The sequence below is a fragment of the Colobus angolensis genome, unplaced genomic scaffold (genome assembly GCF_000951035.1).
Source record: "Colobus angolensis palliatus isolate OR3802 unplaced genomic scaffold, Cang.pa_1.0 Scaffold451, whole genome shotgun sequence".
Lineage (NCBI taxonomy): Eukaryota > Metazoa > Chordata > Mammalia > Primates > Cercopithecidae > Colobus > Colobus angolensis.
This window is the reverse complement of record NW_012117944.1, coordinates 449,197-477,176: the sequence shown is the minus strand read 5'-3', so window position 1 is coordinate 477,176 and position 27,980 is coordinate 449,197. Positions and strand designations below refer to the sequence as shown.

At 45.8% G+C, this 27,980-nt stretch overlaps 2 protein-coding genes across 2 annotated transcripts in view; one reads left to right on the top strand and one right to left on the bottom strand.

The window, feature by feature from the left end:
- Positions 1 to 8,604, top strand: part of PARP2 (poly (ADP-ribose) polymerase 2) — a 10,803-nt gene extending 2,199 nt beyond the window's left edge. The window contains exons 2-13 of the mRNA XM_011957927.1: positions 1,547 to 1,643; positions 2,068 to 2,143; positions 3,317 to 3,419; positions 4,795 to 4,957; positions 5,520 to 5,658; positions 6,449 to 6,512; positions 6,594 to 6,728; positions 7,006 to 7,133; positions 7,289 to 7,388; positions 7,750 to 7,848; positions 8,095 to 8,219; positions 8,337 to 8,604. Coding sequence (XP_011813317.1) covers positions 1,547 to 1,643; positions 2,068 to 2,143; positions 3,317 to 3,419; positions 4,795 to 4,957; positions 5,520 to 5,658; positions 6,449 to 6,512; positions 6,594 to 6,728; positions 7,006 to 7,133; positions 7,289 to 7,388; positions 7,750 to 7,848; positions 8,095 to 8,219; positions 8,337 to 8,496 — 1,389 coding nt within the window. The 3' untranslated portion in view covers positions 8,497 to 8,604. The remainder of the gene's footprint in view (positions 1 to 1,546; positions 1,644 to 2,067; positions 2,144 to 3,316; positions 3,420 to 4,794; positions 4,958 to 5,519; positions 5,659 to 6,448; positions 6,513 to 6,593; positions 6,729 to 7,005; positions 7,134 to 7,288; positions 7,389 to 7,749; positions 7,849 to 8,094; positions 8,220 to 8,336) is intronic.
- Positions 8,605 to 14,283: 5,679 nt separating this feature from the next.
- TEP1 (telomerase-associated protein 1) overlaps positions 14,284 to 27,980 on the bottom strand; it is a 53,728-nt gene continuing 40,031 nt past the window's right edge. The window contains exons 32-55 of the mRNA XM_011957941.1: positions 27,867 to 27,955; positions 27,485 to 27,599; positions 26,789 to 27,029; positions 26,480 to 26,603; positions 25,541 to 25,665; positions 25,312 to 25,411; positions 24,938 to 25,093; positions 24,581 to 24,793; positions 24,157 to 24,310; positions 23,837 to 24,049; positions 22,657 to 22,817; positions 22,307 to 22,420; positions 21,005 to 21,112; positions 19,929 to 20,061; positions 19,758 to 19,834; positions 19,521 to 19,653; positions 19,266 to 19,402; positions 18,993 to 19,117; positions 17,809 to 17,952; positions 17,221 to 17,317; positions 15,652 to 15,757; positions 15,332 to 15,546; positions 14,778 to 14,882; positions 14,284 to 14,526 (exon numbers count right to left, since the gene is read on the bottom strand). Of these exons, the coding sequence (XP_011813331.1) occupies positions 14,404 to 14,526; positions 14,778 to 14,882; positions 15,332 to 15,546; positions 15,652 to 15,757; positions 17,221 to 17,317; positions 17,809 to 17,952; positions 18,993 to 19,117; positions 19,266 to 19,402; positions 19,521 to 19,653; positions 19,758 to 19,834; positions 19,929 to 20,061; positions 21,005 to 21,112; positions 22,307 to 22,420; positions 22,657 to 22,817; positions 23,837 to 24,049; positions 24,157 to 24,310; positions 24,581 to 24,793; positions 24,938 to 25,093; positions 25,312 to 25,411; positions 25,541 to 25,665; positions 26,480 to 26,603; positions 26,789 to 27,029; positions 27,485 to 27,599; positions 27,867 to 27,955 (3,308 nt within the window). The 3' untranslated portion in view covers positions 14,284 to 14,403. The remainder of the gene's footprint in view (positions 14,527 to 14,777; positions 14,883 to 15,331; positions 15,547 to 15,651; positions 15,758 to 17,220; positions 17,318 to 17,808; positions 17,953 to 18,992; positions 19,118 to 19,265; positions 19,403 to 19,520; positions 19,654 to 19,757; positions 19,835 to 19,928; positions 20,062 to 21,004; positions 21,113 to 22,306; positions 22,421 to 22,656; positions 22,818 to 23,836; positions 24,050 to 24,156; positions 24,311 to 24,580; positions 24,794 to 24,937; positions 25,094 to 25,311; positions 25,412 to 25,540; positions 25,666 to 26,479; positions 26,604 to 26,788; positions 27,030 to 27,484; positions 27,600 to 27,866; positions 27,956 to 27,980) is intronic.

The window sequence follows — 27,980 nt, the reverse complement described above, 5'->3', positions numbered from 1 at the left end:
TGAGGCACAAGAATCGCTTGAACCCGGGAGGCAGAGGTTGCAGTGAGCCAAGATCGCACCATTGCACTCCAGCCTGGGCAACAAGAGCAAAACTCTGTCTCAAAAAAGGAAAATACCTTAAGGTGGCCAGGTGTGGTGGCTCATGCCTATCATCGTAGCACTTTTGGAGGCCAAGGCTGGAGAATCACTTCAGGTCAGGAGTTCAAGATCAGCCTGGGCAGCATGGTGAAATCTTGTCTCTACAAAAAAATACAAAAACACCTGGGCATGGGCTAGCTACTTTGGAGGCTGAGGTGGGAGGATTGCTTGAGCCTGGGAGGTTGATGCTGCAGTGAGCTGTGATTGAGCCATTGCACTTCAGCCTGGGTGACAGAGGGAAACCCTGTCTCAAAAAAACAAAAACAAAAACCATATACATTTTTTAAAGGAAAAGAAAATATCAAGCCAGGCTTGGTGGCTCATGCCTGTAATCCCAGCACTTTGGGAGGCCGAGGTGGGCAGATCACTTGAGTCAGGAGTTCAAGACCAGCCTAGCCAACATGTTGAAACTCCGTCTCTAAAAATACAAAATTAGTCTGGCACGGTGGCGTGCACCTGTAATCCCAGCTACTAGGGAGACTGAGGCACACAAAATTGCTTGAACCTGGGACATGGAGGTAGCAGTGAGCGGAGATTGCACCACTGCACTCCAGCCTGGGCGACAGAGCTAGACTCCATCTCCAAAAAAAAAAAAAAAAAAAAATTATCTTAGGCTCCCTTTTGTTCTAACATCTTGACCTTTTTTTTCCACCAGTGCGCTAAGGTCATACAGTGGCTTTAGAATGTGAGCAAGCAGGAGATAGAAGTAGGAAGAGGCAGCATGCTTAACAAAGAAGAATGCCTCCATATCCAGCACTCAGCCACACAACACCAGCTGCTGTGCCTTATCATGGACTTCTCTCTCTCTCCACTGAGTGATTTACTTACAGATACCTCTCTTTAGATACTGGCCATATTCTCTCTCAGTATCTCCAAGTCAGGTCAGGTTAGGTATGGGACAGATGAGGCAGTGGTTTTGCACATCCCTTGTCCCCTCCCAGTATTGCACTGCTCTCAGCTCATTGTCAAATTTCTGCAACTGACAAACAAAAGTTGTGAGCAGAACTGTCAAGGAGTAAGTCATTTAACAGTTGAGCATAACAGTTTTAGACCTTTGGAGCATCAAAATTGTTTTCATTTGGGAAATAATTATTGGGAGTGGATTGGGAGCTGGAAAACACAGATGGCTGAGAAAACATCTAAATAGGGAGCTGAGGCAGGAAAAGACAGGAGGAGCCATTCAATGTAGGATATTTGAGGTTAGATAGAGGGTTTAGGAAGCTTCTAGGCTCCCATTTTAATTCCTAAGAATCCAAAGTTTAATGTATAAGCCCTATTTCTTCTTTATATCTTTAATCAACTGACACCTGTGATGAGGGATGAGTCATTGGTTTATGTGCTTTCCATTTGCAAAACTCTCTGCTTTTTGTTTTTGTTTTGTTTTTGTTTTTGTTTTCACTCAACATAGACCAATCTCCAATTCAACAACAACAAGTACTATCTGATTCAGCTATTAGAAGATGATGCCCAGAGGAACTTCAGTGTTTGGATGAGATGGGGCCGAGGTAATGATTTTTATTGAGATTTTATGAGTTGGCATTCAGAAAGTTAGAAGTAGCTTAGTGGGTGGCCAAAGGATTCTCTGGGTTTAAATTGGGTCAGTAGAGGCTCTGAAGTCTGGGAGAGGCTTAGGAATCAAGTTGAGCATCTTGAAATTGGGGAATGGCAGGCATCCTCCTTAGAGTTCCCACTGGAAAAACTAAGAGCAGCCCATTGAGGCTGAAAACTCTTCTATAGTTGAACTGCTAGTAGTGCTCGTAGACTATCGCCGTTAGCAGGTAACTTGTATCAACATGATTAGTTCCCTAAATCCTTTCACCTTTCCCTTCTCCCTTTCCTGCCTGTTTGTCAGATGTTAAACAGAGAGACCTTGGAGAGCTGGCCTGTTACTATTAGGAAACTATCTTACGTGTGGCATTTACTTTGCAGTTGGGAAAATGGGACAGCACAGCCTGGTGGCTTGTTCAGGCAATCTCAACAAGGCCAAGGAAATCTTTGAGAAGAAGTGAGTGCTAAAAAGTGACTACAAAAAAAATACCCTCTTCTTAGATGTATCTACTCTAAGAATTTTGATTTAGACAGAGTTTCGCTCTTGTTGGCCCAGGCTGGAGTGCAATGGCACGACTTCAGCTCACTGCAACCTCCGCCTCCTGGGTTTAAGCAATTCTCCTGCCTCAGCCTCCCGAGTAGCTGGGATTACAGGTGCCCACCACCACACCCAGCTAACTTTTGTATTTTTTAATAGAGATGGGGTTTTGCAATGTAGGCCAGGCTGGTCTCGAACCCCTGACCTCAGGTGATCCACCTGCCTTAGCCTCCCAAAGTACTGGGAATATAGGCGTGAGCCACTGTGCCCCGCCTTCTCTAAGAATTTTATAAGTGTGTGGCTTATGAAAAACTTTTCATTTTATAGGTGAGATTTGGCCTAAATGTTAATATCTTTTCACCCTGACATTCTGTGGTTGAAACACCAAACTGTATCCTTAGTGATTAAATCAAAAGAGAACCTTGAAAGTCACTAAAAACAGAATAATATATTTAACACATGGCTGACAAATTTGGGAAATTTGGGGTAAGTGGAGACTATCATGGGGTAGAGAATATTCAGCTAGGGGCCGAGCACGGTGGCTCATGCCTAAAATCCCAGCACTTTGGGAGGCTGAGGCAGGAGCATTGCTTAAAGCTAGGAGTTTGAGACCAGCCTGGGCAAGAAAGTGAGACCCCTGACTCTCCCAGAAAGAAAGAGAGAGAGAGAGAGAGAGAGAGGGGGAGGGGAGGGAGAGAGAGAAAGAAAGAAAGAAAGAATTCAGTTAGAGTTTTTAAAACTTTAACTCTGATATAGATGAAGAACTTTCTGGAGAATTTAGGAACATGTTTCTTTCAGGGAAAGGGATTAGATGGGTATCTTTTGTTTAAAATCTCAATGGCTTCTGTGGTGTTTGGGAAGGACAAGCATTGTTTTTCCCCATTTTTTAAATTCCATTTGTCTCCAGAGCTTTTTTATCCATTTAGTGTCCTCATTTAGAATTAGACTAATTTTGATTTATGGAAAGTTGACATGTAAAGGAGCTCAGTGGTGGAAAACAAATTCTTTGGAGATTTTCTAAGGAAACAGTTGTAAGCCCTTCTTCATAGTAGACCTTATTTGTAAGGTTTTCTTACACCTTGGACTCTACAGATTCCTTGACAAAACGAAAAACAATTGGGAAGATCGAGAAAAGTTTGAGAAGGTGCCTGGAAAATATGATATGCTACAGATGGACTATGCCACCAATACTCAGGTAACTCTCACTATACTTTTCGGAGGAAACCCATCTTCTGTTTTTATTTTGTTTTTTAGAGGCAAAATTGTGCTCTGTTGCCCAGGCTGGAGTGCAGTGGCACAATCATGGCTCAGTGCAGCGCTCAAGTGATCCTCCTACCTCAGCCTCCTCAGTATCAGGGACTACAGGCACGTGCCACTCTGCCTAGCTGATTTTTTTTTTTTTTTGTAAAGATAAGGTTTCACTATGTTGCCTAGGCTGGTCTCAAATTCCTGTGCTCAAGCAGTCCTCCTGTCTTGGCCTCCCGAAGTCCTGAGATTACAGACATGAGGCACCACACCTACTCCTGTTTCTTCTTACTCAGGAGACAGCAGAATAGCTTAGATCATTCCTAGACTGGGACAGGCCAGGATATCTTGAGTCCTTTCTACTTCTCACCTCAGGGGTGTTCTCACTGATCTTTGTAATCCCGAAGGGACAGTAAGAATGAGGATAGAATGTGCCTTTCTACTCTCGGCTGTTATTTACTAAGGTTCTTTTTTTTTTGAGATGGAGTTTCATTCTTGTTGCCCAGGCTCAGTCTCGGCACACTGCAACCTCCAGCCCCCGGGTTCAAGCGATTCTCCTGCCTCTGCCTCTCAAGTAGCTGGGATTACAGGTGCCTGCCACCACGCCTGGCTAATGTTTTTTGTATTTTTAGTAGAGACGGGGTTTCACCATGTTGGCCAGTCTGGTCTTGAACTCATGACCTTGGGTGATCCACCTGCCTCAGCTCCCCAAAGTGCTGGGATTACAGGCATGAGCCACCACGCCGGGCCTACTAAGGTTCTTATAAAACCTTAGGCCCTATTTCCAGAAGTTTGTTGTTATGGACCAAGAGAGGAGTAATAAAAAATCAAACTGATTAAACAATTACATTTAAATTTCTCTTCACTTCTGGATATATACCACCATAAAAAAATTAATTTAGATAAACTGAGGTATACCAGGATGCTGAAAGTGTCCTGAAACAGTCACATATCCAAAAAAATAGAGAAATTTTAGTCTTTTTTAAGATGGGAAGATCTGAGCCATAATAGCTATCTTTATACACTGACATAATGAGGAAAGCCTTTTTTTCCTAGACTTATTCTGAGTTGTAAAATGTGGGAGGCAGAACTAGTATGGTTAACCCTCTATATCCATGGATTCAATGAACTGAGGATCAAAAATATTTGAAAAAAGAAATTGCTTCTGTACTGAACCTGTACAGCCTTTTTTTCCTTGCTTGTCATTATTCCCTAGACAATGCAATAAAAACTTCACGAAGCATTTACATTGTATAATATTGAGTGTTATAAGGAATCTAGAGATGATTTCTTAGATTTTCTTTTGCTTTTTTGCTATGCTATAGGATGAAGAGGAAACAAAGAAAGAGGAATCTCTTAAATCTGCCTTGAAGCCAGAGTCACAGCTAGATCTTCGGGTACAGGAGTTAATAAAGTTAATCTGTAATGTTCAGGCCATGGAAGAAATGATGATGGAAATGAAGTATAATACCAAGAAAGCCCCACTTGGTAGGACTTCACATTTTCTTCTGCATTCTCTCCTCATAATTCCTAGTTTCTTTAATGGATATTTTATTATCATTATGATTTAAAGCTTGCTGATAGTACTGAATGAAGAAAATGGGATTTGGGGTGACAGGTTGTATGGAGGGAGGAGGAACTATTTTGAAAGTTGAGGCTGGGTGTGGTGGGTCATGCCTGTAATCCCAACACTTATAGGGAGGCCAAGGCAGGTGAATTGCTTGAGCCCAGGAGTTTGAAACCAGCCTGGGCAACATGGCGAGACCCCATCTCTACTAAAAATAGAAAAATTAGCCAGGCATGGTGGTGTGTGCCTGTGATCCAGCTACTTGGGAAGCTGAGGTGGGAGGATCACCCGAACCCGGGAAGTTGAGCTGCATTAAGCTGTGTTCATGTCACAGCACTCAGCCTGGGCAACAGGAGTGAGACCCCATCCCAAAAAAAGAAAAAAAAAAAGTTGAAAGGTGAAAGTCTTTTTTAGGCAAGGACATAAGTACAGTTCACTAGCTGGGATCCTCGTTTGGAGTCTGATCTCTGGCTGGGCCTGCAGGGAAGCTGACAGTGGCACAAATCAAGGCAGGTTACCAGTCTCTTAAGAAGATTGAGGATTGTATTCGGGCTGGCCAGCATGGACGAGCTCTCATGGAAGCATGCAATGAATTCTACACCAGGATTCCGCATGACTTTGGGTAAGGCCTGTGCTGTTACTTCACTTTGTTCTTCTACCTATACATATCCCCTGTATCTATCAGCAGCAGCTATAATCTTCTGAATCTTTTATTCCTAAGAAAATGATCATCTTGAATACATACAGAAACAAAATGATACATAGGTAGCCTATTTAATCAGCTTACAAATAGGGGATGCAATCTCCTGGCTTGACCACAGCCATATTCTCTGACAAAGTGGAAGTTACCAACCCAAGAGAGAATGGGTCTAGCTATCCAACCACCAAGTAAAACACCTTCAGGCACATCACCCCCTTTTCCTATCTGAGGTGACTAAAAACCACACAAACACCATTTCTGTGAAGTCAAGTGATATTAGATAGACAAAATAACATTTTACATTTGTTCTGTTTTCTGGTTTTCATCCTATTTCTATTTCTTTTATTGCTTTATAGAGCCCTGTGACCTAGAAATAACCCTGAGTGGTCAACAGGTCTACTGAGATAGAACTATATCCAAACTGTTCCTTGTTGATATTGATATAATTTTAAAATGATTTGATAAAAAAGAATTCTAACTCTAGTTTCAAAAGTCAAGATCCACGTAGTTCATCTTATACCGAGTATATATTTAATATTATTTTATATATTTGGAAGTTAAGATCTCTTTACAGATCTCTTTCTCTCTCAAATGGAAAACCTGTTTCTCATACCTGTTTTCTAAAGGATCTATCTGTCATTTTCTATTTTTAGTCAAGTGCCTTGTAGCCACATGTCAGAAAGCTTATTATGGGTTATATCTCTGTTCTTAGACTCTGTACTCCTCCACTAATCCGGACACAGAAGGAACTGTCAGAAAAAATACAATTACTAGAGGTGAGATATGTATGAATTGAGAACTATTATATCCCTTATACCAGTTTCCTCCCACATTAATTCTATATCTCATCTTCTCAGGCTTTGGGAGACATTGAAATTGCTATTAAGCTGGTGAAAACAGAGCTACAAAGCCCAGAACACCCATTGGACCAACACTATAGAAACCTACATTGTGCCTTGCGCCCTCTTGACCATGAAAGTTATGAGTTCAAAGTAAGAAAAATGATCATTTATTTTCATATTCTTGCACCCTTAAGACCACCTCCCCCATCCCACTGATCTCTAACTACTTGTGGTCAAGAGCAAATTGTCAATTAGGGCAGACTTTTTATGTACTAGGGATTTGGGAAGGCCAGGCTTTTCCTAGCTGTCTTGTAAGACTGTTTGGGAGCAGAAAGGTCTGCCAAGTTATATCAGAATCCCCAAATTCTTCAGTTCAGCTCAGTCTCTCGTAGAGTCCACATCGGCCTTTTTGTCTTATTTTTCACAGGTGATTTCCCAGTACCTACAATCTACCCATGCTCCCACACACAGCGACTATACCATGACCTTGCTGGATTTGTTTGAAGTAGAGAAGGAGGGTGAGAAAGAAGCCTTCAGAGAGGACCTTCATAACAGGTCTGAGTCTAGCTTTGGGTTTGGAAAGACACTCCTTGCCCAAAAGTGCAGCTGTAGAACTTATAAGAGGGAGTCAGAGGAAGGTGTCAGCTTTTTTATGCTTAGGACCTATCTGTGCAGAACAACAGAGTACAATAATACTGGCTTTTCCTTAGGATGCTTCTATGGCATGGTTCCAGGCTGAGTAACTGGGTGGGAATCTTGAGCCATGGGCTTCGAATTGCCCCACCTGAAGCTCCCATCACAGGTTACATGGTGAGTGAAACTGAATTCTGGGAGGAGCACAGAGGAAAAGGATACAGTAATGTTCCCAGTGCTTTTTTTCCTAGATTAGGATTAGGTGGTTCGCCTCCCCAAGAGTTAAGCCAGCTCACTGATAATCTTGTCGTCTCTTACTGTGTCCCTCTTTCTTTAAATTCCTAAAGATACCTTGCCTTTCCCTCAGAAGGCAGAAATTCACAGGTGCTTCTACCCTCTCTAGAACAGAATTGTGAGGGGAAATGGAGAAGGGTCTATATTGTGTTTAAGGGAATGGAAAAACAGGGTCAGTGGTATACACCTTCTCTCTAACACAGTGGGTTAGAAGCTGACCTTGGTATTCATTTATATATTTCAGTTTGGGAAAGGAATCTACTTTGCTGACATGTCTTCCAAGAGTGCCAATTACTGCTTTGCCTCTCGCCTAAAGAATACAGGACTGCTGCTCTTATCAGAGGTGAGGCAGGAGTATGTCTGTGATCTCTAGTTTATTAATTCCAGTTTTTTTCCAATGAGAAAAGTTTGACCCCAGAACCAAGAGGTTTACCTGGGATAACTTGAGAGAGGACCAAGTACAGTTTCTAGTACACTGGATTCCTCTGCTGGAGTAGGGAAAAAAAGTACTGATGGGATTTTCTGTTTGGCTTTGGAGCCATCTAATTCTTAGTAGGATATGGGCATTCAAAGGTTTTTTGCTTTGCAGGTAGCTCTAGGTCAGTGTAATGAACTACTAGAGGCCAATCCTAAGGCCGAAGGATTGCTTCAAGGTAAACACAGCACCAAGGGGCTGGGCAAGATGGCTCCCAGTTCTGCCCACTTCGTCACCCTGTAAGTACTCGGAACCAGGAGGGCTAGAAGACTCCTTTTGGCTGGATAAGACTATGTTCTCTATTCCAGCTTCTGAACCAGAGACTGATGTTGACACACTTTTTTTCCATTTGGCAGGAATGGGAGTACAGTGCCATTAGGACCAGCAAGTGACACAGGAATTCTGAATCCAGATGGTTATACCCTCAACTACAATGAATATATTGTCTATAACCCCAACCAGGTCCGTATGCGGTACCTTTTAAAGGTTCAGTTTAATTTCCTGCAGCTGTGGTGAATGTTGATATTAAATAAACCAGAGATCTGATCTTTAAGCAAGAAAATAAGCAGTGTTATACTTGTGAATTTTGAGATATTTTATGTAAATAAAAGCTGTACAAGTCTACCACCGGCTTCTTCGGGCTTTATTTCTCCAAGAACATATTTCTTCTGACATTAGTAGATCTCCATTTTCAGGACAGAAAGTACTCATTGCTCTGAGGGTTATTCAGTATCCTTTTCTTAATGGCATCTGTGCATCAAGGGACACTAATGGGGGCGCTAATGCTTTTACCTGTTTAATTCAATTTTTCTGCAAACTGGAATTTGGTGAGTGTTATCGCAGGAAGGGTAGAGGCAACAAAGGCTAAGCTGTTTTTTTCTTTCCCATCCATATGTATTCCCTTGCCTTTTTCCAATTTATCCACTGCAGCCCAGTCTCCCACTCATCACGTGTCCAAAAATTTGGGAAGCCCTTGGAGGACTGTCACTAAGCCTGAATACATGTTGAGGAGGAAAGGAAAAAAGTAGAATGAGTTTTTACATACCCTGCCCCGTCTAAGGAGAACTAAAGTCCAGATCAGATCCTGATGTGGTTAGGCTGTGTGTCCCCACCCAAATCTCATCTTGAATTGTAATCCCCAGAATCCCCACGTTTCAAGGGAGAGACCAGGTGGAGGTAACTGAATCATGGGGGCGGTTTCCCCCATGCTATTCTTGTGATAGTTCTCACAAGATCTGATGGTTTTAAAAGGGGGCTCTTCCTGCTTCGCTCAGCACTCCTCCTTCCTGCTACCCTGTGACGAAGGGCTTCCCCTTCTCTTTCCTCTGTAAGTTTCCTGAGGCCTCCTCAGCCATGGTGAACTGTGAGTCAAACCTCTTTCCTTTATAAATTACCCAGTCTCGGGCAGTTCCTTATAGCAGCGTGAAAACAGACTAAAACCAAATTGAAGAACATTCTACAACATTCTTCATCACTCTTGTTGCCCAGGCTGGAGTGCAGTGGTGCGATACTCGGGAGACTGGGGCAGGAGGATCACTGAGCCCTAGAGTCCTAGGTTGCAGTGAGCTGTGATTGCACCACCACACTCCAGCTTGGGCAACAGACTGAGACCCTGTCTCGAGAGTAAATAAATAAATAAATAAATGTATTTATTTTTTAAAAGTGTCAAGATTTTGAAAAGACTGAAAAGCTGTCACAGTTGGAGGAGACTAAGAAAACGCGATGACTAAATGCAATGTGGGATCCTGGACTGGCTTCTGGAACAAAACAAAGTCATTAGCGGAAAAAATGGGCAAATCCAAATCCTGACTAATTTAATTAACATTTGCTAACTAACTTCGTTGTAATTTAATTAACAAATGTTAATTTCCTAGTTTTGATAAACGTAGCGTGGTTACGTAAGAAGCTGGGTGAAGGGTATCGAGGAACACTTGGTACTATCTTTGCAACTCTTATGTAAATCTTACATTTCTTTTAATTTTTTTGAGACAGAATTTTGTTCTTGTTGCTGAGGCTGCAGTGCAATGGTGCGATCTCGGCTCACTGCAATCTCTGCCTCCAGAGTTCAAGCGATTCTCCTGCCTCAGCCTCCAGAGTAGCTGGGATTACAGGTGCACGCCACCACGCCCAGCTAATTTTTGTATTTTTAATAGAGACAGGGTTTCACCATGATGGCCAGGCTGGTCTTGAATTCCTGATCTCAGGTGGTCTGCCCACCTCGGCCTCCCAAAGTGCTGGGATTACAGGCGTGAGCCACTGTGCCCGGCCTAAATCATACATTATTAAAAAAGAAGGATTAAGAGCCATTCTAGTAGGAAAGCACCAACACAGATAGGTTCTTTGGGGATGCTATCTGTGGATTGGTTCCTGGTTTTTCAGACACATCGTAGGATACTTCCTCCCCATCCCTTGACATTAGGTATGGCCATGTGACTTGCTTTGCTTGTATTTATGAAATATGAGTGGAAGTGATGTGTTTTATTTCCACATAGAAGATTTAAGTGTTACTTGCCACATGAAGCACAGATCTCAAAAGTATGAGCAAAGTAGAGCAGGGCCTTCTTGCTGACCCTTAATGGGCCATGTGGCATGATTTAGAAATAAATCTTTGCTATTTTAAGTTGTTGAAATTTTGGGGTTGCTATGATAGCATAACTTTGATATTTTAACTGATAAAGAAACATAACCATCGTTCTGGATGAGAAGATTAGGTATTTGGAGGGTGAGAGGAGAGAGAAGATCAAGAAAAACAACTAATGGGAACTAGGCTTAATACCTGGGTGATGAAATAAACCATACAACAAACCTCCATGACACAAGTTTACCTGTATAACAAACCTGCACTTGTACCTCTGGACTTAGAAAGAATACTAATTTCACATTTTTTTGAAAACTGAAAAATTCAGTCCAGATTTTCTGATTGATTAAATATATACTCATAAATAAGACATTTATGAGAAAGAATAATGAGGTGATACTTGTACTGCTAGATAACAAAAAGGACAGTCAAGTTAGCACTTACTGAACACTTACCACGTAAGTGTCACTGTTCTGTGTTTTACACCTTAACTCATTTAGTCCTTAAAACACTCCCATGAAGTAAGCTCCATTATTATGGCTGTTGTACAAATGGGGAAAAGGAGGCATGGAGATTTGGACTCAGTCTTATTCCAAGTCCATGCTTTTTGCTGCTGTTACCCAGTCTCTCTAGAGTAGTGCTTCTCAAACCTGAGATGAAGGACTAATTGTTCCTTTGTCTTTTTTCTTCCTTCCTTCCTCCCTCCCTCTCTCTCTTTTTTTTTTTTTTTGACCGAGTTTCACTCTTGTTGCCCAGCCTGGAGTACAATGGTGTGATCTCAGCTCACTGCAACCTCCACCGCCCCGAGTTCAAGCAATTCTCCTGCCTCAGCCTCCCAAGTAGCTGGGATTACAGGCGCCCGCCACCACACCCAGCTAATTTTTTGTATTTTTATTAGAGACGGGGTTTCACCATATTGGCTAGGCTTGTCTGGAACTCCAGACCTCAGGTGATCCACCTGCCTCAGCCTCCCAAAGTGCTGGGATTACAGGCGTGAGCCACCATGCCTGGCCTGTTTTAATTTCTTACCTGTCATGGAACCATATTTCATAAAATATAATCAAATGGATTATTAAGAAAATGAAATTAAAAAGCACACAAAACACAAGCCTCCATTTTTATTATTAAATTTGTCAGATATTACTTTTAAAATTCCTATACAGTTTCTAAATGGTTACTCTCAACTTCTATACTTACCTCATTATGAAACATTAACAATTTGTGAACTGGCACTAGTCCATGAACCAAACTTTGAGTACCTCTGCTCTAGATTTCAAAATCAGATGTGGATATATGTGTAAAAATTTGGTATATAAAAAAGATGCTTTTCTAGATGGATAGAATAAAAGATTGTTCAAATGTCTTATGGTCTCACAATCCAGTGGTTATAACTGCAAAACTCATCCAGCTTTGGGAGACGCTGAAACTCCATTTAATGATAAGAACTTGAAGGATGTTTAATGTAAACCTAAATTGATTTTCACTTCAACTCCTTTTGGGTACATAATTACTTCTACCTAGAATCTGTTCTCGACTTTACTCATAACAATTTACCATGACCTCACTGTCTGTCTCCAAGATGAGACAGAAGAAAACCCTTCAAGTGGACCTGGCCAACAAGACTGAATCTATTGAGCCTATTGGGCAAGTTAGCCTTTGCTTAACTTTCCCCATCCCCTTCACTCCAGCCTTAGCTGGGATGCTTTTATATAATTTTCAGAGCATGGAAGACAGACAAATAGAGCTTCCTCCTGCCACTGGCCCATGCTTTTAGGGGAGTAAAAGGCAAAAGACTGAAATCAATGACTAGGATGATGCCATGCCATGGTACTCTGCAGGATTTCTGGCAAGGATTATGGATCGTAAATTTCAAATACCATAACTAGGACTTCTAGTCACAAGGTAGATGTGGAAATGATGGTCCAGAGGTATATTTCGAGGTTTGGCATGAAGCACATAAGAGAAGACAGAAGCATGGCCTATCAGCTGATATCATCCTCTAGTCAGGATGGAAACCAGGGCATTGGATAGAAATAAAGTCCCTCAGGTGATTTCTCCATGTAAAACCTGGAATCAGGGTTCAGTGAGAGCAAAACTCAGAGCCCTTTAACTCCCCAAGTCTTCAAAACTCATTTCTAGACCAGAGTGTAGTGGTATTTCTCTGAGATAAACCCACCAAACCAGGACAAAATCCCTGTAATAGACTTCACTTGTCTCCTACAAGTCCTTGAATTCTTGGCTACAGAAGATCCTTCTTTAACCCTTAGAAAGAAAGGGCCTGAGGAAACTAAAGTCACTGGTTTCAATCTTTGGCCTTTTGCTCTCCTAAAAGCATGGGCCAAGGGCAGGAGGAAGCTCCAGTTATCTGTCTTCTATGCTCTGAAAATTCTACAAAACACCCCAGCCAAGGCTGGAGTGACAGGGAGGAGGAAAGTTAAGCAAAGGCTAACCTGCTCAACAGACTCTTTCATATGACTGAATTTTAGGAATATAATAAAGTTCTTTTATGGGCCAGGCATAATGGTTCATGCCTGTAATCCCAGAACTTTGGGAGGCTGAGGTGCGCAGATCACCTGAGATCAGGAGTTTGAGACCCACCTGGCCAACATGGTGAAACTTCGTCTCTACTAAAATACAAAAATTAGTGGGGTGTGATGGTGGGCACCTGTAATCCCAGCTACTCGGGCGGCTGAGGCAGGAGAATCACTTGGACCCAGGAGACGGAGGTTGCACTGAGCTGAGATCGTGCCGCTGCACTCCAGCCTGGGTGACAGAGCCAGACTGTCTCAAAAAAAAAAAAAGTTTTTTACTTAAGAAAATGAGAGTTCATGGCTATGACTGTGCCATCTCTCAATTCGTTTTAATCTTTATGAATTTCAATTTGAGAGTAAGACACTTTTGTGTGATCTCTTCTGAGAATGCCAATTACCATATTGACTAAAGTTTGAAAGTCGTGTCAGAAGTTGGGAAAACCAGGTTTGTTCCGCTTTCAATGGCTTGGCTCCTCACCTCTCATCTGGGTAGTTTCTTTTTTTTTTTTTTTTTTCAGACGGAGTCTTGCTCTGTCGCCCAGGCTGGAGTGCAGTGGCATGATCTCGGCTCACTGTAAGCTCCACCTCCTTGGTTCACGCTATTCTCCTGCCTCAGCCTTCCAAGTAGCTGGGACTACAGGCGCCCGCCACCATGCCCGGCTAATTTTTTGTATTTTTTAGTAGAGTTGGGGTTTCACCATGTTAGCCAGGATGGTCTTGACCTCCTGACCTCATGATCCGCCCACCTCGGCTTCCCAAAGTGCTAGGATTACAAGCGTGAGCCACCACGCCCGGCCTTGTCTGGGTAGTTCTGAGAAAAGGGTTGTCTCTGTGACAGAAACATAGCTCCTTCTAAATGCCTTGATGCGTGACTGACTTATTCTCCCTCCCTCATTCTTTCCCGATGAACTGAAAGGTCTTCCATGCTCTGTTCAAATTGAATGTTGGCCAACATCACTCTCATTCCTCCTCCTGGCAAGAATGGCCTCCTAAGGTCCTAGGGTCCGCAAGTGATGCAAGAATTCTAAAACCTAGTTTCAAAAGAGTACCTACTAAAGATTTCATTCACTTTCTTGTGGTTCTAGTAAGGATTAATGTTAAATTAGAAGAGACACACATGAGAATGTACATATACATATACATAGAATATCCTCCTGTCTAAATCCACATGAGAACACAGGCCCACACTTGAGATTTTTTGACACTTCATTTTTATAATTGTTAAGAAATTATTAATTTTATAATTATTAAAAGCTACCAGTGTCTTCAGGCTTTGCATCTCTAGCACAAGGGGTATCATTTTTCCCCACATCTTCATTCCCAGTTCAGAAAGTACACATTGCCCTGCACATCTCCCACGGCAAGCTGCAGGGTGGAGTTAGCGCCCAGCCAAGGTTCCAGGCAGCTCACTGACCCTTCGCATCGGAACAGGCCCAGCTACAATGGGAACAAAAATGGGGGAGGTCAGGGCTACAAGCCTAGGGCGTCCTTACTAACTTATTTTTTCTCACATTAATGCCTTTTATTTAGAAACAGGTTAGTCATACATTGCAAGTGATTGAAGAAAACAGAATTTTGATCTTTTGCCCTTTCTTACTCTAAGTTTGCTGTCTTGTGACATCCCTTTGGGATAGGTGTGCACACACACTCTCACACACACACACACACACACACACACACACACTTACCAGCTGCATACTGGGTCTCTCCCATAGCTTAACATCTCTGTCCTTTGAAGCTGTCACCAGCAACTCAGGTAGCACATGGAGGGCTGTGACAGAGCCCGAGTGAATCTCAAAGAGGACAGGGGAGAGCATGACGGTGAGTTCTCAGGGCCCCTCCTCAGAGAATCATCACAGTGAGCTGTGTCAGAACTAGAGCCCTCCTCCCCTAGTATTTCTTTTTTCTTTTTTTCTTTTTTTTGAGATGGAGTCTCGCTCTGTTGCCCAGGCTGGAGTGCAGTGGCGCGATCTCAGCTCACTGCAAGTTCCGCCTCCCAGGTTCACACCATTCTCCTGCCTCAGCCTCCCGAGTAACTGGGACTGCAAGCGCCCACCACCATGCCCAGCTAATTTTTTTGTATTTTTTAGTAAAGATCAGGTTTCACCATGTTAGCCAGGATGCTCTTGATCTCCTGACCTCGTGATCCTCCCGCCTCGGCCTCCCATAGTGCTGGGATTATAGGCGTGAGCCACTGCGCCCAGCCCTCCCCTAGTATTTCTGACCCTTCCTTCAAACTCACCTTTCTACGCTGCCGTGTCTTTAGATGTGATGTTGGCTCACTATCCATGCTGGCATCAGATTCCCTGCAGGTAGATGGGTCTGCTCCTGGAGCTTGGGTTTCAGGAATGTTTGCTTTTTTCTGCCAGATGTTACCTGTGGTCCATTCTCCTTTTGGGCTGCATTTGGCCAGGTTCCATAGCATCCCATCAGAGCTGGCACACAAAAATGAGGACTCTGCCATTTTAAGGACAGAATTAGAGCCAAGTCTCGGGCCTTGAGGGATCTGCCATCCACCCTGGGCCATCTCCTGGCTCCTCAGGTCCTCCTGTTACCACTCACCAGATTCAGGTTTGGCTTGAGTTATCGATATTAGGGTCCTACTAGGATTCTCTAAGTTTATATCGAAGTCCAACCTCTCTTCAAACTCTCCTGATTCCTTTTGCCTCTGTGAAAGGATAGGTAATTTTGTTTAGCCTACCCATACGAGTCAACTTGTACCAGACAAAGCAACAGTTTTCTGCTCTGGGCTGGTCAGGAATTTTTTTTTTTTAACTATAACTGAGACACAATCAAGTGCACAAATCTAAAAAAAAAAAAAAAAAGTGCACAAATCTTTTTTTTTGAGATGGAGTGTCGCTCTATTGCTCAGGCTGGAGTGCAGTAGCACAATCTTGGTTCACTGCAATCTCTGCCTCCCGGGTTCAAGCCATTCTCCTGCCTCAGCGTCCCAAATAGCTGAGATTATAGGCTCGTGCCACCACACCCAGCTGATTTTTGTATTTTTAGTAGAGACGGGGTTTCACCATGTGGGCCAGGTTGGTCTTGAACTCCTGGCCTCAGGTGATCCACCAGCCTTGGCCTCCCAAAGTGCTGGGATTACAGTTGTGAGCCACTGCACCTGGCTAAGTGCACAAATCTTAAATGTGCATCGTGATGTATTTTTACACGTGCATCCATCCATGCAGTCACCCCATAGATCAAGATGTAGACCATTTCCATCACCCCAGAAAATTGCCCTTATGTCCCTTCCCCATCAATACCAGACCATCACCACAAAAGCTAACAATATTCTAATGTCTGTCAACTGAAATTAGTCTTGCTTGTTCTTGAACTTCATTTAGGTGACATCATATAGCATGTACTCCTTTGTAACTGGTTTCCTTTGCCCAGAATAATGTCTATGAGGTATGTCTGTATTATTCCATTCATCAGCATGCAGTATCACATTAATTGTTTTGTCATGTAGCAGTTCATTGTATAAATATACCACAAATTATTTATCCCCTTTCTATTTATTAATATTTAGTTATGATGAATAAAGCTACCATGAAGATTCTTGTACCAGGCTTTGCAGAACACATGTACTCCTTTCTCTTGGGTATATATTTAGGAGTGGAATCACTGGGTCATGAATAGGCTTTAGTAGATAACTTTAGTAGGTAGCAGATCGGGATTTAATAACCTTCCCAGTAACAAGGTGCTCCCGGGAACCTGCATGTGAAGTGAACAGCTAGCTTTGGCACACTCAACCCAAAAAGTGTTGAACATCTATTAAGTAACTGATAAGTATGATGACAAAAACAAGAAGTAGTCCTTGCCCTCGAGATGCTAATATTCACAGGGGCAAGACAAGAGAGTCATGGGAAAAAATACAATTGAGAAAACTTCTAGGTTTATGGTTTCCCACGGCTTTTTAAAATGGTAGAGTCCTTTCTCGTACCAATGAAATCTTACATGGGAACCCAATATACAATGTCCTAAATTAGAACTACTCCAGTTGAAGGAGGATAGGAGGATTTGCAGCCAACTGCCTTTCCCTTCCCCTATCCTCCATGATGGGCCCTAAGGTGTAAAAAACACTGGTCCTAGATGAATGTTTGCTTTAACACACACTCAAATAGGACTTACCAAGAAAGAAAGAACTCCAGGATCCTTGGGCTGCAGGACAAATACGCCATACTCCTTGTGGGTGGACAATATCATAGGATTTTCTGTATAGCTGCTCCTGGTTTGTAAGAAGGGAATAGGTTGAGCCCAGGATTTTCAGAGAGGTAAAGAGAAGAACACCCCTCTTTAAGACTCTAGTGTTTTCTTCTTTTTTTTTTTTTTTTGAGACGGAGTCTCGCTCTGTCGCCCAGGCTGGAGTGCGGTGGCCAGATCTCAGCTCACTGCAAGCTCCGCCTCCCGGGTTTATGCCATTCTCCTGCCTCAGCCTCCCGAGTAGCTGGGACTACAGGCGCCCGCCACTACGCCCGGCTAGGTTTTTTTTTGTATTTTTTTTAGTAGAGACGGGGTTTCACCGTGTTGGCCAGGATGGTCTCGATCTCCTGACCTCGTGATCCGCCCGTCTCGGCCTCCCACAGTGCTGGGATTACAGGCTTGAGCTACCGCGCCCGGCCTAGTGTTTTCTTCTAAGTTAGACTCAACCTCAGGATAACCACTAACTCACATTTCCTTTCTCCCCAGCTCGGGAGGAAATGGCATTTTTGATCTTACCAGATTTCAGAAGGAGCGTCCCCTGGCTTCATGCAAAGTAACTTCAAATCTGCTTTGGCCAAGATGAGAAAGTGACCATCAGGAGCCCAACCCAGACTTGTCAGCACCCCTAAGTCCTCCTGTAGAATTCGGTTCAGGTGAAGACTAGCTCAAAAAAGTACATGGACAGAGAAAGATCCTATTTTAGTTAACCTCTCTTGGCCTCCTCAATCCCACGTGAATTCCTCAGGAATTAAGTATAAAGCAAAATGTATCACCTTCGCTGAAAATCCTGTTCCACTTTCTGTTTTTTTTTAACATTAGTATTCATCAGTGCCATCCCATTACTTGCTCAAATCAGGAATCTCTAACATTCTTGACTTTTCCTTCCCTCTCTACTTCCAACTCATCAATAAGGCCTGTAGATGCAACACATGCCTAAATCTGTATCTCCCCTTCTTGTCTCCACGGCCCAGGTCAGGCCCACATTATGTCTTTCCTAGGCTATAGCTACAGGTGTAAAGTGATCTCCTTACTTTTAGTATCTCTCTACTACCATCCATCTTCCATACTGCCACCAGAGTTCTCTTAATCAAATCCAGATCATTATTCCACTCAAATTCTTAGCACTGTGCCCTGTATAGCCTGAGCCCAGTTTATCTTTTCAATTTCATTTCCCTTACTCCCACAGGAATCCGAGGAGCTGGCTATACCGAGAACATACACTCTCAATATCTCCATATCTTCTGTACATGTTCCTTGTTCCCGAAACACTGGCACTGTTCCCTTCTCTTACTGGTCCAGAAAACTCCTACTCATTCTGTAAGTGTCCAACTTTAAATACCAACAACTCCTTCCCACAATTTCTCAAATTTTGAAGCCCCAGGAATATATGTGTGCGTGTGTGTGTGTGTGTGTGTGTGCACATGTATCTTCATTATAGCACTAGTCAGTCAAGCTTCCTTAATTAAAGAACGAATTTCATCTGTAACTGGTTCATACTGCCTGGCCCAGAGCTTGGCATCAAGTAGGCACCTGAGAATTACTCATTTACATTGCCATGGACAGAAGCAGAAAATAATGTCCCGCTCAGTAACTAACATCCAGTTGACCTAGTTCCGAAGCAGAAGTGCAGTAATTTGAGTAAAATGCCAGGAGTGAGGAGACTGCTGTTTCTATCCCTTTAACCCGTCAGCCTGTTTCACCTGAAATTTCCGGGTGCTGAACCCTTCCGCAGTTTCACTTGCCACTCGCTGATTTTCTCATCAGCACTGAGGATAAAAAAGGTGCGTGCCGAGGACCAGATGAGAGCACCAATGTGGCCTGGAGCCTGGTGTACACACAAGTTCAATTCAGTGCTTCTGATGAGCCAGGTTCCACCATCTTTTCCCTCCCAGGCAGATATGCAACCTCTAACGCCCAGTAAATACACAGCCAGGGTAGAATTCACACAAAGAACCAAGGGTACATCGACTCACCTGTGCTGTGGCCACAGCCTTAGCTTCCTGCCACAAGATTAGTTCCCCAGCTTGATTTCCAGATACTGCCATGGAACCATCTGGTGCCCAAGCCATAGCAGTGATGGCTGCAGAACTCCTTGGTATACATGTGTCATCTGGAGAAGAAAGGAAGTGTTTCATTAGGAGCTGGGATACTGCTGGGATAAGAGATATCAGGTCACCCTCGACCTTTTTTTGTACCAGTAACACACCCTCTCTCCAAACCTCACTCACCTGCTTCCTTAGGAACCTGCCAGAGCCGTACAGAACCATCCTCAGAGGCAGTCAGCAGGAGGCCTGAGGTTTCTGAAACAGCAGCAGCACGGACTGGGCCACTGTGTCCCAGGAAGGTGTGGGTTTGGCACACCTAAGAGGAAGGGATAGAGATGGGCTCATGGGAGTGGGCACAATAGAAGGTTATTCCACATACCTTCCCCACCTCCCTTGATCCTGGTCCTTTCAGGAACTCACCAAAAGTGGATGCCATAACCGTGTGGCCCCATCTAGCCCGATGGTCACCACCAGAAGCTCTGACCCAGGCTGTCCAGCTGATAAGACACAGACACTGAGTCAGAAGAAGGGACGGAGCAGGGCAGAAAAGAAGAGGCAGCAGGGAAGGGGAGGTGGCTGATGTTTTGTTACCTGCACGGGGCTCCATGGCAGCTGCACAGTGGCTAATGGGTCCTGAGTGAGCAGGGATGCTGGTCAGCTCCACGCCTTGATGGTCCCACACTTTCAAGGTCCCATCCCGGCCCACAGACACCACGTGCTCCTCCTGCCCCCAGAGCACAAGATCAGAGCAGAGTCATATTGAGCAGGACATGGGAAACAGAACTCCCTCCACAGAGGTGTGGGCTGAGCATTAGGAGCATGGAAGATGTCAACGAGGGAGAACTCGGGAACAGCGGGATTGGGCGGCTCAGGACAGTGGGGTTGGGTGGCTGAAGTTCATGATACCAAGAGGCTGTGTTTTCATGCTCTTCTTTCTCCCTTTATACCAACCGTTAGCCTCAACACCATAATCCCCTCCCAAGTATCTCATTTTCTTTTTCTCCTTTTTTTTTTTTTTTTTTAAAGATAGGGTCCCACCCGGTCACACTGGAGTCTGGAGTGCAATGGTTTGATCACAGCTTACTGTAGCCTTGAACTCCTGGGCTCAAGTGATCTCTCTCCTCAGCCTCCTGAGTAGCTAGAACTACAGGTATGCACCATGGTACCCAGCTAATTTTTTTTTTTTTTTGAGTTGGAGTCTCGCTCTGTCGCCCAGGCTGGAGTGCAGTGGCCAGATCTCAGCTCACTGCAAGCTCCGCCTCCCGGGGTCATGCCATTCTCCTGCCTCAGCCTCCTGAGTAGCTGGGACTACAGGTGCCGGCCACCTCGCCCGGCTAGTTTTTTGTATTTTTTAGTAGAGACGGGGTTTCACCATGTTAGCCAGGATGGTCTGGATCTCCCGACCTTGTGATCTGCCCGTCTCAGCCTCCCAAAGTGCTGGGATTATAGGCTTGAGCCACTGCGCCCGGCTTGCCCAGCTAATTTTTATTTTTATTTTTATTTTTTATAGAGATGGGGGGTCTCACTGTGTTGCCCAATCTCCAGGTATCTCATTCTTTATGCTCATTTTGCTTCTGGGATTAGATACTCAATGCACCCAGTCTCTCAAAGCCCCCTTAGCCCTTCCAGAGACCCCCCCCTCAGTGGGATCTCCATTGCCTTCTCACCACAGCTGCCACAGCGCTCACAGCACTCTGATGACCCAGGAACTGACCAAGCCGCTGTCCCGACTCTGGGTCCCAGAGCCCCACAGAGCCATCACTGGAGCAGGATATCTGCAGAGTCAGAAGTCAGAGGAGTGGGATTATTAGCGTCCCTCCAGCATTTTTGTATGTCTATAATGTAGGGTGGAAGGCAGTAAGCCATGTTATGAAGGGCCTGGGTTCTTCTGGGTTCAAATCCTAGCTCTGCCACTCATTACTTTCTGCTTTGTGGTCTGTTTCTCTTTCTGAGCCTTGGGTTTCTCAACTATTTAATGAGCATACTGATAATGTACCTATCTGATATCGTGGTTTGGGGCTGAGTGCATCTACATAAAAGACTTAGGCTGGGCACAGTGGCTCACACCTGTAATCCCAGCACTCTGGGAGGCCGAGGCAGATGGATCACCTGAGGTCAGGAGTTCAAGACCACCCTGGCCAACATGGGGAAACCCCGTCTCTACTAAAAATACAAAAAATTAACTGGGCGTGGTGGCAGGTGCCTATAATCTCAGCTACTCAGGAGGCTGAGGCAGGAGAATCATTCGAAACTGGGAGGTGGAGATTAGAGTGAGCAGAGATCGCATCACTGTACTCCAGCCTGGGTGACAAGAGCAAAACCCTACCTTAAAAAAAAGAAAAAGGACTTAGCATGCTGCCTGGCACACAGTGAACATATAATAAATATTAGCTATTGTCCATATTATTATTATTATTATTTTGAGATGAAGTTTCGTTCTTGTTGCCCAGGCTGGAGTGCCTCCTGGGTTCAAATGATTCTCCTGCCTCAGCCTCCTGAGTAGCTGGGATTACAGGCATGCATCACCATGCCTGGCTAATTTTGTATTTTTAGTAGAGACCGGGTTTCTCCATGTTGGTCGGCTGGTCTTGAACTCCTGACCCTGTGATCCACTTGCCTCAGCCTCCCAAAGTGCTGGGATTACAGGTGTGAGCCACCGTACCCGGCCCTGGGCTTTCTTATTAGAGAGTTCGCTGGCTCAGCTTCATCACTGACCTTGGAAATGTTCTGAGTTCAATTTCCTTGTCTGTAAAATAGAGATAAAAGGAGTATCTACTTTACAGGGTGTTGTAAAGATTAAGTGAAGCAATATATGAAAAGAGCTTAGTTCAATGCTTGGCACATATCAAGTTTGACAAATATTAGCTATTACTATTATTAATGGGTGCCAGAAAAAGGATGAGGTGGGGAATGTTGTCTTGCCCCAGGAACCCAGCTGGGCTCTGTGCCACCCCTGGCCCTTTACTCACCAGTAGGTTATCTTTGGTCCAGGCACAGCCAGTGACCCAGTCACGGTGACAGGCAGGGAAGGAGTGGATCAAAATAGGGGCTTTGGGTGTCCGCACATCCCAGCAGAGGAGACTCTGGATAGGCCCCAAGGAGAGGGAGCAATCAGGACCAAAGGAGGGATGGGAACCCTGGGGCCATTTCAGGCAAGAAATTTCAAGGAAAGAGGGGGCGCAAGGAAGCACAGGTAGACAGATCTATACTAGATTTGGCAAAACAAAAAGCAGGAGGAAGCAACGGGAAATGGGTTGTTAAGAAATCTAGGAACTAGAGGGGCTATGGGACCCCAGGGTTGCATCCTTCTGCAGCTCACCCGATCCCGGCCCCCAGTGGCCAGGCTGCCTCCATCAGTGCTGAAACTACAGCAGCTCACAGGGCCCTCATGTCCCCGCAGCTCAGTGCCACAGGGAAAGTCTTCTGCCTTGTGCGGCAGCGTCAGCAGCTGCCTTGGCCACAGCCGCACTGTGAAATCCTCTGCATTGGAAAAAGAGAGAGGGAACAGTTTCCTGAAAGAGGAAGCCAGACAGGCCCTGGGAGGCCAAAGACAGGAGCAGCCACGGGGACTGAGGGTGACGCCCAAGGCACAGCTCCATGGGAGAGATGCAGGGAGGCACAAGGCTGCGGAGAGGCCCTGGACAAGGGTCATCAGCAAGTGTGTCCATAGGACAGGAACACCAGGCACTCCCAGCTCCAGCTCCACAGCTCAGGCCAGGAACATGGCTCCTTGTCTCTGCTTCTCTAACTGTACTCCCACAGCAGCCGCTCCAGACCTCTCCTCTTCTCAAGTGTCCAGTGTCACTTCCACCTCAGAACCTGAGAGGACCAGGTCTCCCACCTAGAGCGGGCCTAGGCCATTCTACATTTCCACCTCAACATTTCTCTCTCTCCTTCTGAGGGAAACCTATCCCTTTACGCAGCAAAGTCTCCCAAGGTGCAGAAACTCAAAGGATTACTGGGAGTTTAGAGGTCCCAGAATGAGGGTGAAGGAACGGGTAGAAACAGTCTAAACAGATTATGCAAGATAAGTGCATTCAAAAGCACTTTAAAAGTTGTAAAACAAAATCGCACATGTGTATTTTCATACACATATACATACAACTTGGAGAAATGTATTAGTGTCTTTAAAAGGAACAGTGATTTGTGGGCCAGGCATGATGGCTCACGCCTGTAATCCCAGCACTTTGGGAGGCCGAGGTGGGCAGATCACCTAAGGTGAGGAGTTCGAGACCAGCATGACCAACATGGTGAAACCCCGCCTCTACTAAAAATACAAAATTAGCTGGGCATGGTGGTGCATGGCTATAATCCCAGCTACTTGGGAGGCCGGGATGGGAGAATTGCTTGAACCCAGGAGGCAGAAGTTGCAGTGAGCTGAGATTGCACCACTGCACTCTAGCCTGGGCAACAAGAGTGAAGCTCTGCGTTAAAAAAAATTAAAAAAATAAAAAAAAAAGAACAGTGATTTGTTAACCCTGCCCACTGTCCAGCAGTACCTGAGGCAGAAGCCAAGAGCTCCTGGGAAGTGGCCAGTCCTAGCACAGGCTTCTGGAATCTGGACAGGAGCCAGAGGGACTGAAGGGAGCATTCCTTGAGTGCCCAGCCCTGCAAGGACCCGTCTTCTGCTCCACTCACCAACACCTTGGGGCTTAGCCAGGCCAGGGCGGATACTGCCACATCCAGTGCCTGACCCTGAGCCCCCTGGGAACCTAGAGAATGAGAGAGAACAAGGGAGTAAGATACTTGGGAAGGGTTGGGGGGCAGGGGCTGTGCTCTTTCTAAAGGCTCAAAAACCCACCCATTCCCCCTTCAGTACCTGAAGAGATTTTGTAGATCCTAATGCCATCTGCTCGATACCCAACAGCCACCTGATCACCATCTGGGCTGAGTGCCACGGAGAGGGCAGGAGAGAGAGGAAGGGAACCCAGGTGCCCACGGGGTCGACCCAGAGACCCTGACCATACCTGAACCTAGGAACCAAGAAAAGGGCTTAAGGATACCACCTCCACCACCCGGTCCTCCTCCCTGCTTTAAGTTACAGCCACCCCCATTAAAGTCCTCCTTCCAGAGACTCCTCTCATGAGAGCTGCCCCTGCACACAGTGGCACCCCTCTCCCTGTGGCTCCTGCCATCCAAGCTCCTCCACAGCCTCCTCAACAAAGGACCCCCACCCCCACCCAGATATTCTTTGCCTTTGCTACTCCTCCTCACAACCCACCACCAGCCCTCTGCAAGCTGACCTTGCCATCCTCTCCAGCCGTCAGTAACTGGCAACCCGCATGCAGGAACAGTGCAGCAGCAACAAAGCCATGGTGGGCAGGGAAGGTAGCCAGCCGTGCCCCTTCTCTCCAGGCCCACAGCTCCACCATACTGTCCAGCCGGCCCACAGCTACAACCCCACCAGGCACATTGAAGGCCAAGGTACGGACAGAGGCTCCAGGTGCCCCCAGGTCCTACACACGGAGGTAGAAATGGAAACTTGAAGACCTGCTCTCAGCACAATCCTAAAGTCACCCAGTATGCTGCTGTCTGTCATCTGCCACCCTCCACTCCTGTCCTCCTGTGCTTCCCCCCAGAGCCACACTGGACCTTCTTACCTTGGTGACTTTGAGCCCATCCACCTGGAAGAAGCTGATGCTGCCAGCCCAGCTGCCTGTGGCTATTACCTGCCCCTCAGGGTGGAAGGCAACACAGTTCAGGGGCCTGGGGTAGGTGTGCTGGAAGGCCAACTGCCCACGGACTGTGTCCCACAGCTGAGGGAGAGAGAGGAGGAATCAGGATGCTGAACAGAGATGCCTGAACTTCTCAGTCCCAGATCTCCTGGAGCAACCTTGTCCAGTTCCCCTGCCTTCAGCAGGGAAGGCCTTCTCTGGCCAGGCAGTCAGCAGCCTCTGCCACACTGAGAGAACAACCTCACAAGGGTGAGTCATGACTCAGGGCCACTCTGACCACTGCAGCCCCCAAGTCTTACCTTTAGGCATCCTCCCAAGCACACAGTGGCTAGCAGCCGGCGGTCTGGGCTCAGGCAGCAGCCAGTGATTTGGTACTGGTGGGCCTTGGTCTGCAGCACCCTATCCCAGGAAGATGAAGTCAGTCTTCTGGGCCCCCTGGCCATCACCTCCCTCCTCATTTCCTTCTCCTGGGACTTCCAACAAATGGGGAAGGCCCTCACTCCAAGACAAACGGGGAAGACCCCCTACCGACAACCATGCTGCAGGTCCCAGAGCTCCAGGAGTCCATCGAAGGCAGTAAGAAAGAGTGTATCATCGGAGAGGAACAAACAAGCAGAGATTCCATCACAGCCACTCACCAGAGACTTCTCCTCCTGCGACAGTGGGTGAGAAAGTGCGGCTCCAGCCATCCCCTTGACCCTTCAAGTCCCACCACTCCAGGCCCCACCCAAAAAGAAGGCCAAGGCACAAAGGCCATGAGTTCCTGGCTCTCTATGTTGCAAGTCAAGCACACGTTCAAGTGGGGGCCTCATGATCCAAGTGGGGCCACATTTTCTCCCCGACTCCAAACCCCATACCTAGTCCCCAAGTTACAGAAGATTTTGATGGTCTTGAGAAAATGGGGTTACATGGGGTAGGGGATGATATGGTTGGAAAGAAGATAGAAAGAGGCCATGGTTCTAGGACTCACCTCTCCAGCCCAATGTACTATTAGCATCCCATAAGCACTTTGTGCTGCCATAATTCCCAGCAATTTACAGGGAATATTCTCCCCCTGCATCTTTGCTCAGGTTCCTTGTTCAAACAAGAATGCCTGCCCTTCTCTACCCTATGCCCTCCTATAACTGCACAGCTCACTCAGGTCTTAATTATATTACATGGCTGTTTTGGTTCCTTTTTTTAACCTTGTATGTCTTATCTCCCAACAAAACTGACCACTTGGTGGGCGATGACAATGTCCCAAGTCCTGTGTTTCTTGCCACGCTTAGCATAGTGCCTTAAATGGAAGGTGTGCAGCAAATACTTGCTGTGTGACTGATTTCTTGATGAAGCCCTTTGAGCTGATGTGCAGGCAGTAAAGTTGCTGAATCAATCAGAGTGATAACAGGTGTGTGGCTCATCTAGGGCTTCAGGGCAGTCTGCACAGATTTTCAGAGGGTAAATTCTGCCCGTCCTTGATTGTCATACCTGCCAAGTTCTCAGGTCCAACAGGTAAACTGTCCCATTGGCAGTGCCAACAGCTGCTCTTTGTCCATTGGTGGAGAAAGCCACGGCAGTAGGGGATGAGGAAACCACCAGAGACAGGCTGGAGCTAGAGAAAGAGTAGGAAGAAAGGGAGGAAATAAAAGAGGGAATGCAAACAGGAGTTGATTTCTGTGCTTCTGTGCCTAGATCCCCCTCTCCACAGTGTTTCTGGTCATCCTTATTCTTCAGTTTCAGAAAGAGCTGCAGCTTGCTCTCTGGTGGGCTTACTAGGGTCTGGGGTCAAGGTCTTACCTTTGCTGATTTTTCATGGTCTGGGGTTTATTAAGCCATCGTAGTGTGTGTTGGAGATGCCATCTCTGGGAGAGCAGCGGGGCTTGGTGGCAAAGAGGTGAGTCCAGGGGCTGGTTGGCTGCTTGCTGGGGCAGGAGCTGGGGGTACTGGCTGAGGATTGAAGCCTGCTGCCTCAGGAAGGTGCGAAACACCACAACATCAGCCTCGGGGAGCTTTTGTTCCTCTTTGGGGACTGAAGAAGCTATAAAAGAGTGGCAGAATGTCACTGGGGAGCCAGCTGGACCCCATTAACCCCAGCACCAAATAAAACCATATGGTGTGTCTACAACAGTAAGTCTCAAAGTGTGGCCCTCTGGCTCTATATCAGGAATATCTGTTAGAAGTACAAAGCTTTGGGCCCCACTCCAAACCTAGGGAACCAGAATATGGAGACCCAAGGATCTGCAATTTGAACAAGTTTCCTAGATAGTTTTATGCTAACTAAATAAAGTTGAAGAATCTCTGGTCCAAGAGACCGAGGTGAAAGGTCTCCTGAGAGTCACATGCTCACCCTCTTGGCATTTTCAACTTGAAATGGAAATATGAATCTTTTTTCCCTGATACCCACACCCCCGCCCCAACCCTGAGCAGGGCCCCCATAAGCACACCCAGGAGTCCCATATCTCAGAAAAGAATCCAGCCAGTGAATCATCTCACCATAGAGGGCATGGGTCTCCAAGAGCCGAGAGACCAGACCCAATTCCAAGTGTGCAGCCACCACATGGATGTTGGTAAGAAACTTCGAAAGAAGTCCATGGTTCCCGCTCTGGAGCTGAGAAGGTCAGACTGGATTCATTAGGGATGTGAAGGGGCTGGTGAGAAGGGAGAGTTTAGTCTCAGAACCTGAATACAGAGATAGGATCTGAGCTGGGACAAAGGACTTGAAGAAGAAGGGCAGGAAAACTGAAAGGAAAGAGGTCAAGGGAGTTTGGGAGGGGTAATGGCAGCAGTGATGGTGGAGAGGGTAAGGGGGAGAGGGGTCTCAGAACAGCCAAAGCACTCACTTTGGGAAAGGTGTCTATGGGGTCTCGGAACTAACCAGGTGGTAAGGCAGGTCTACCAGAGCCTCAGGAGGGCAACTTCGGAAGGTGCCTGAGGCATCAGCGTCACATGTCTTCCAGAGCTGAGCTGCATGAACAGATATTGAGAAAGG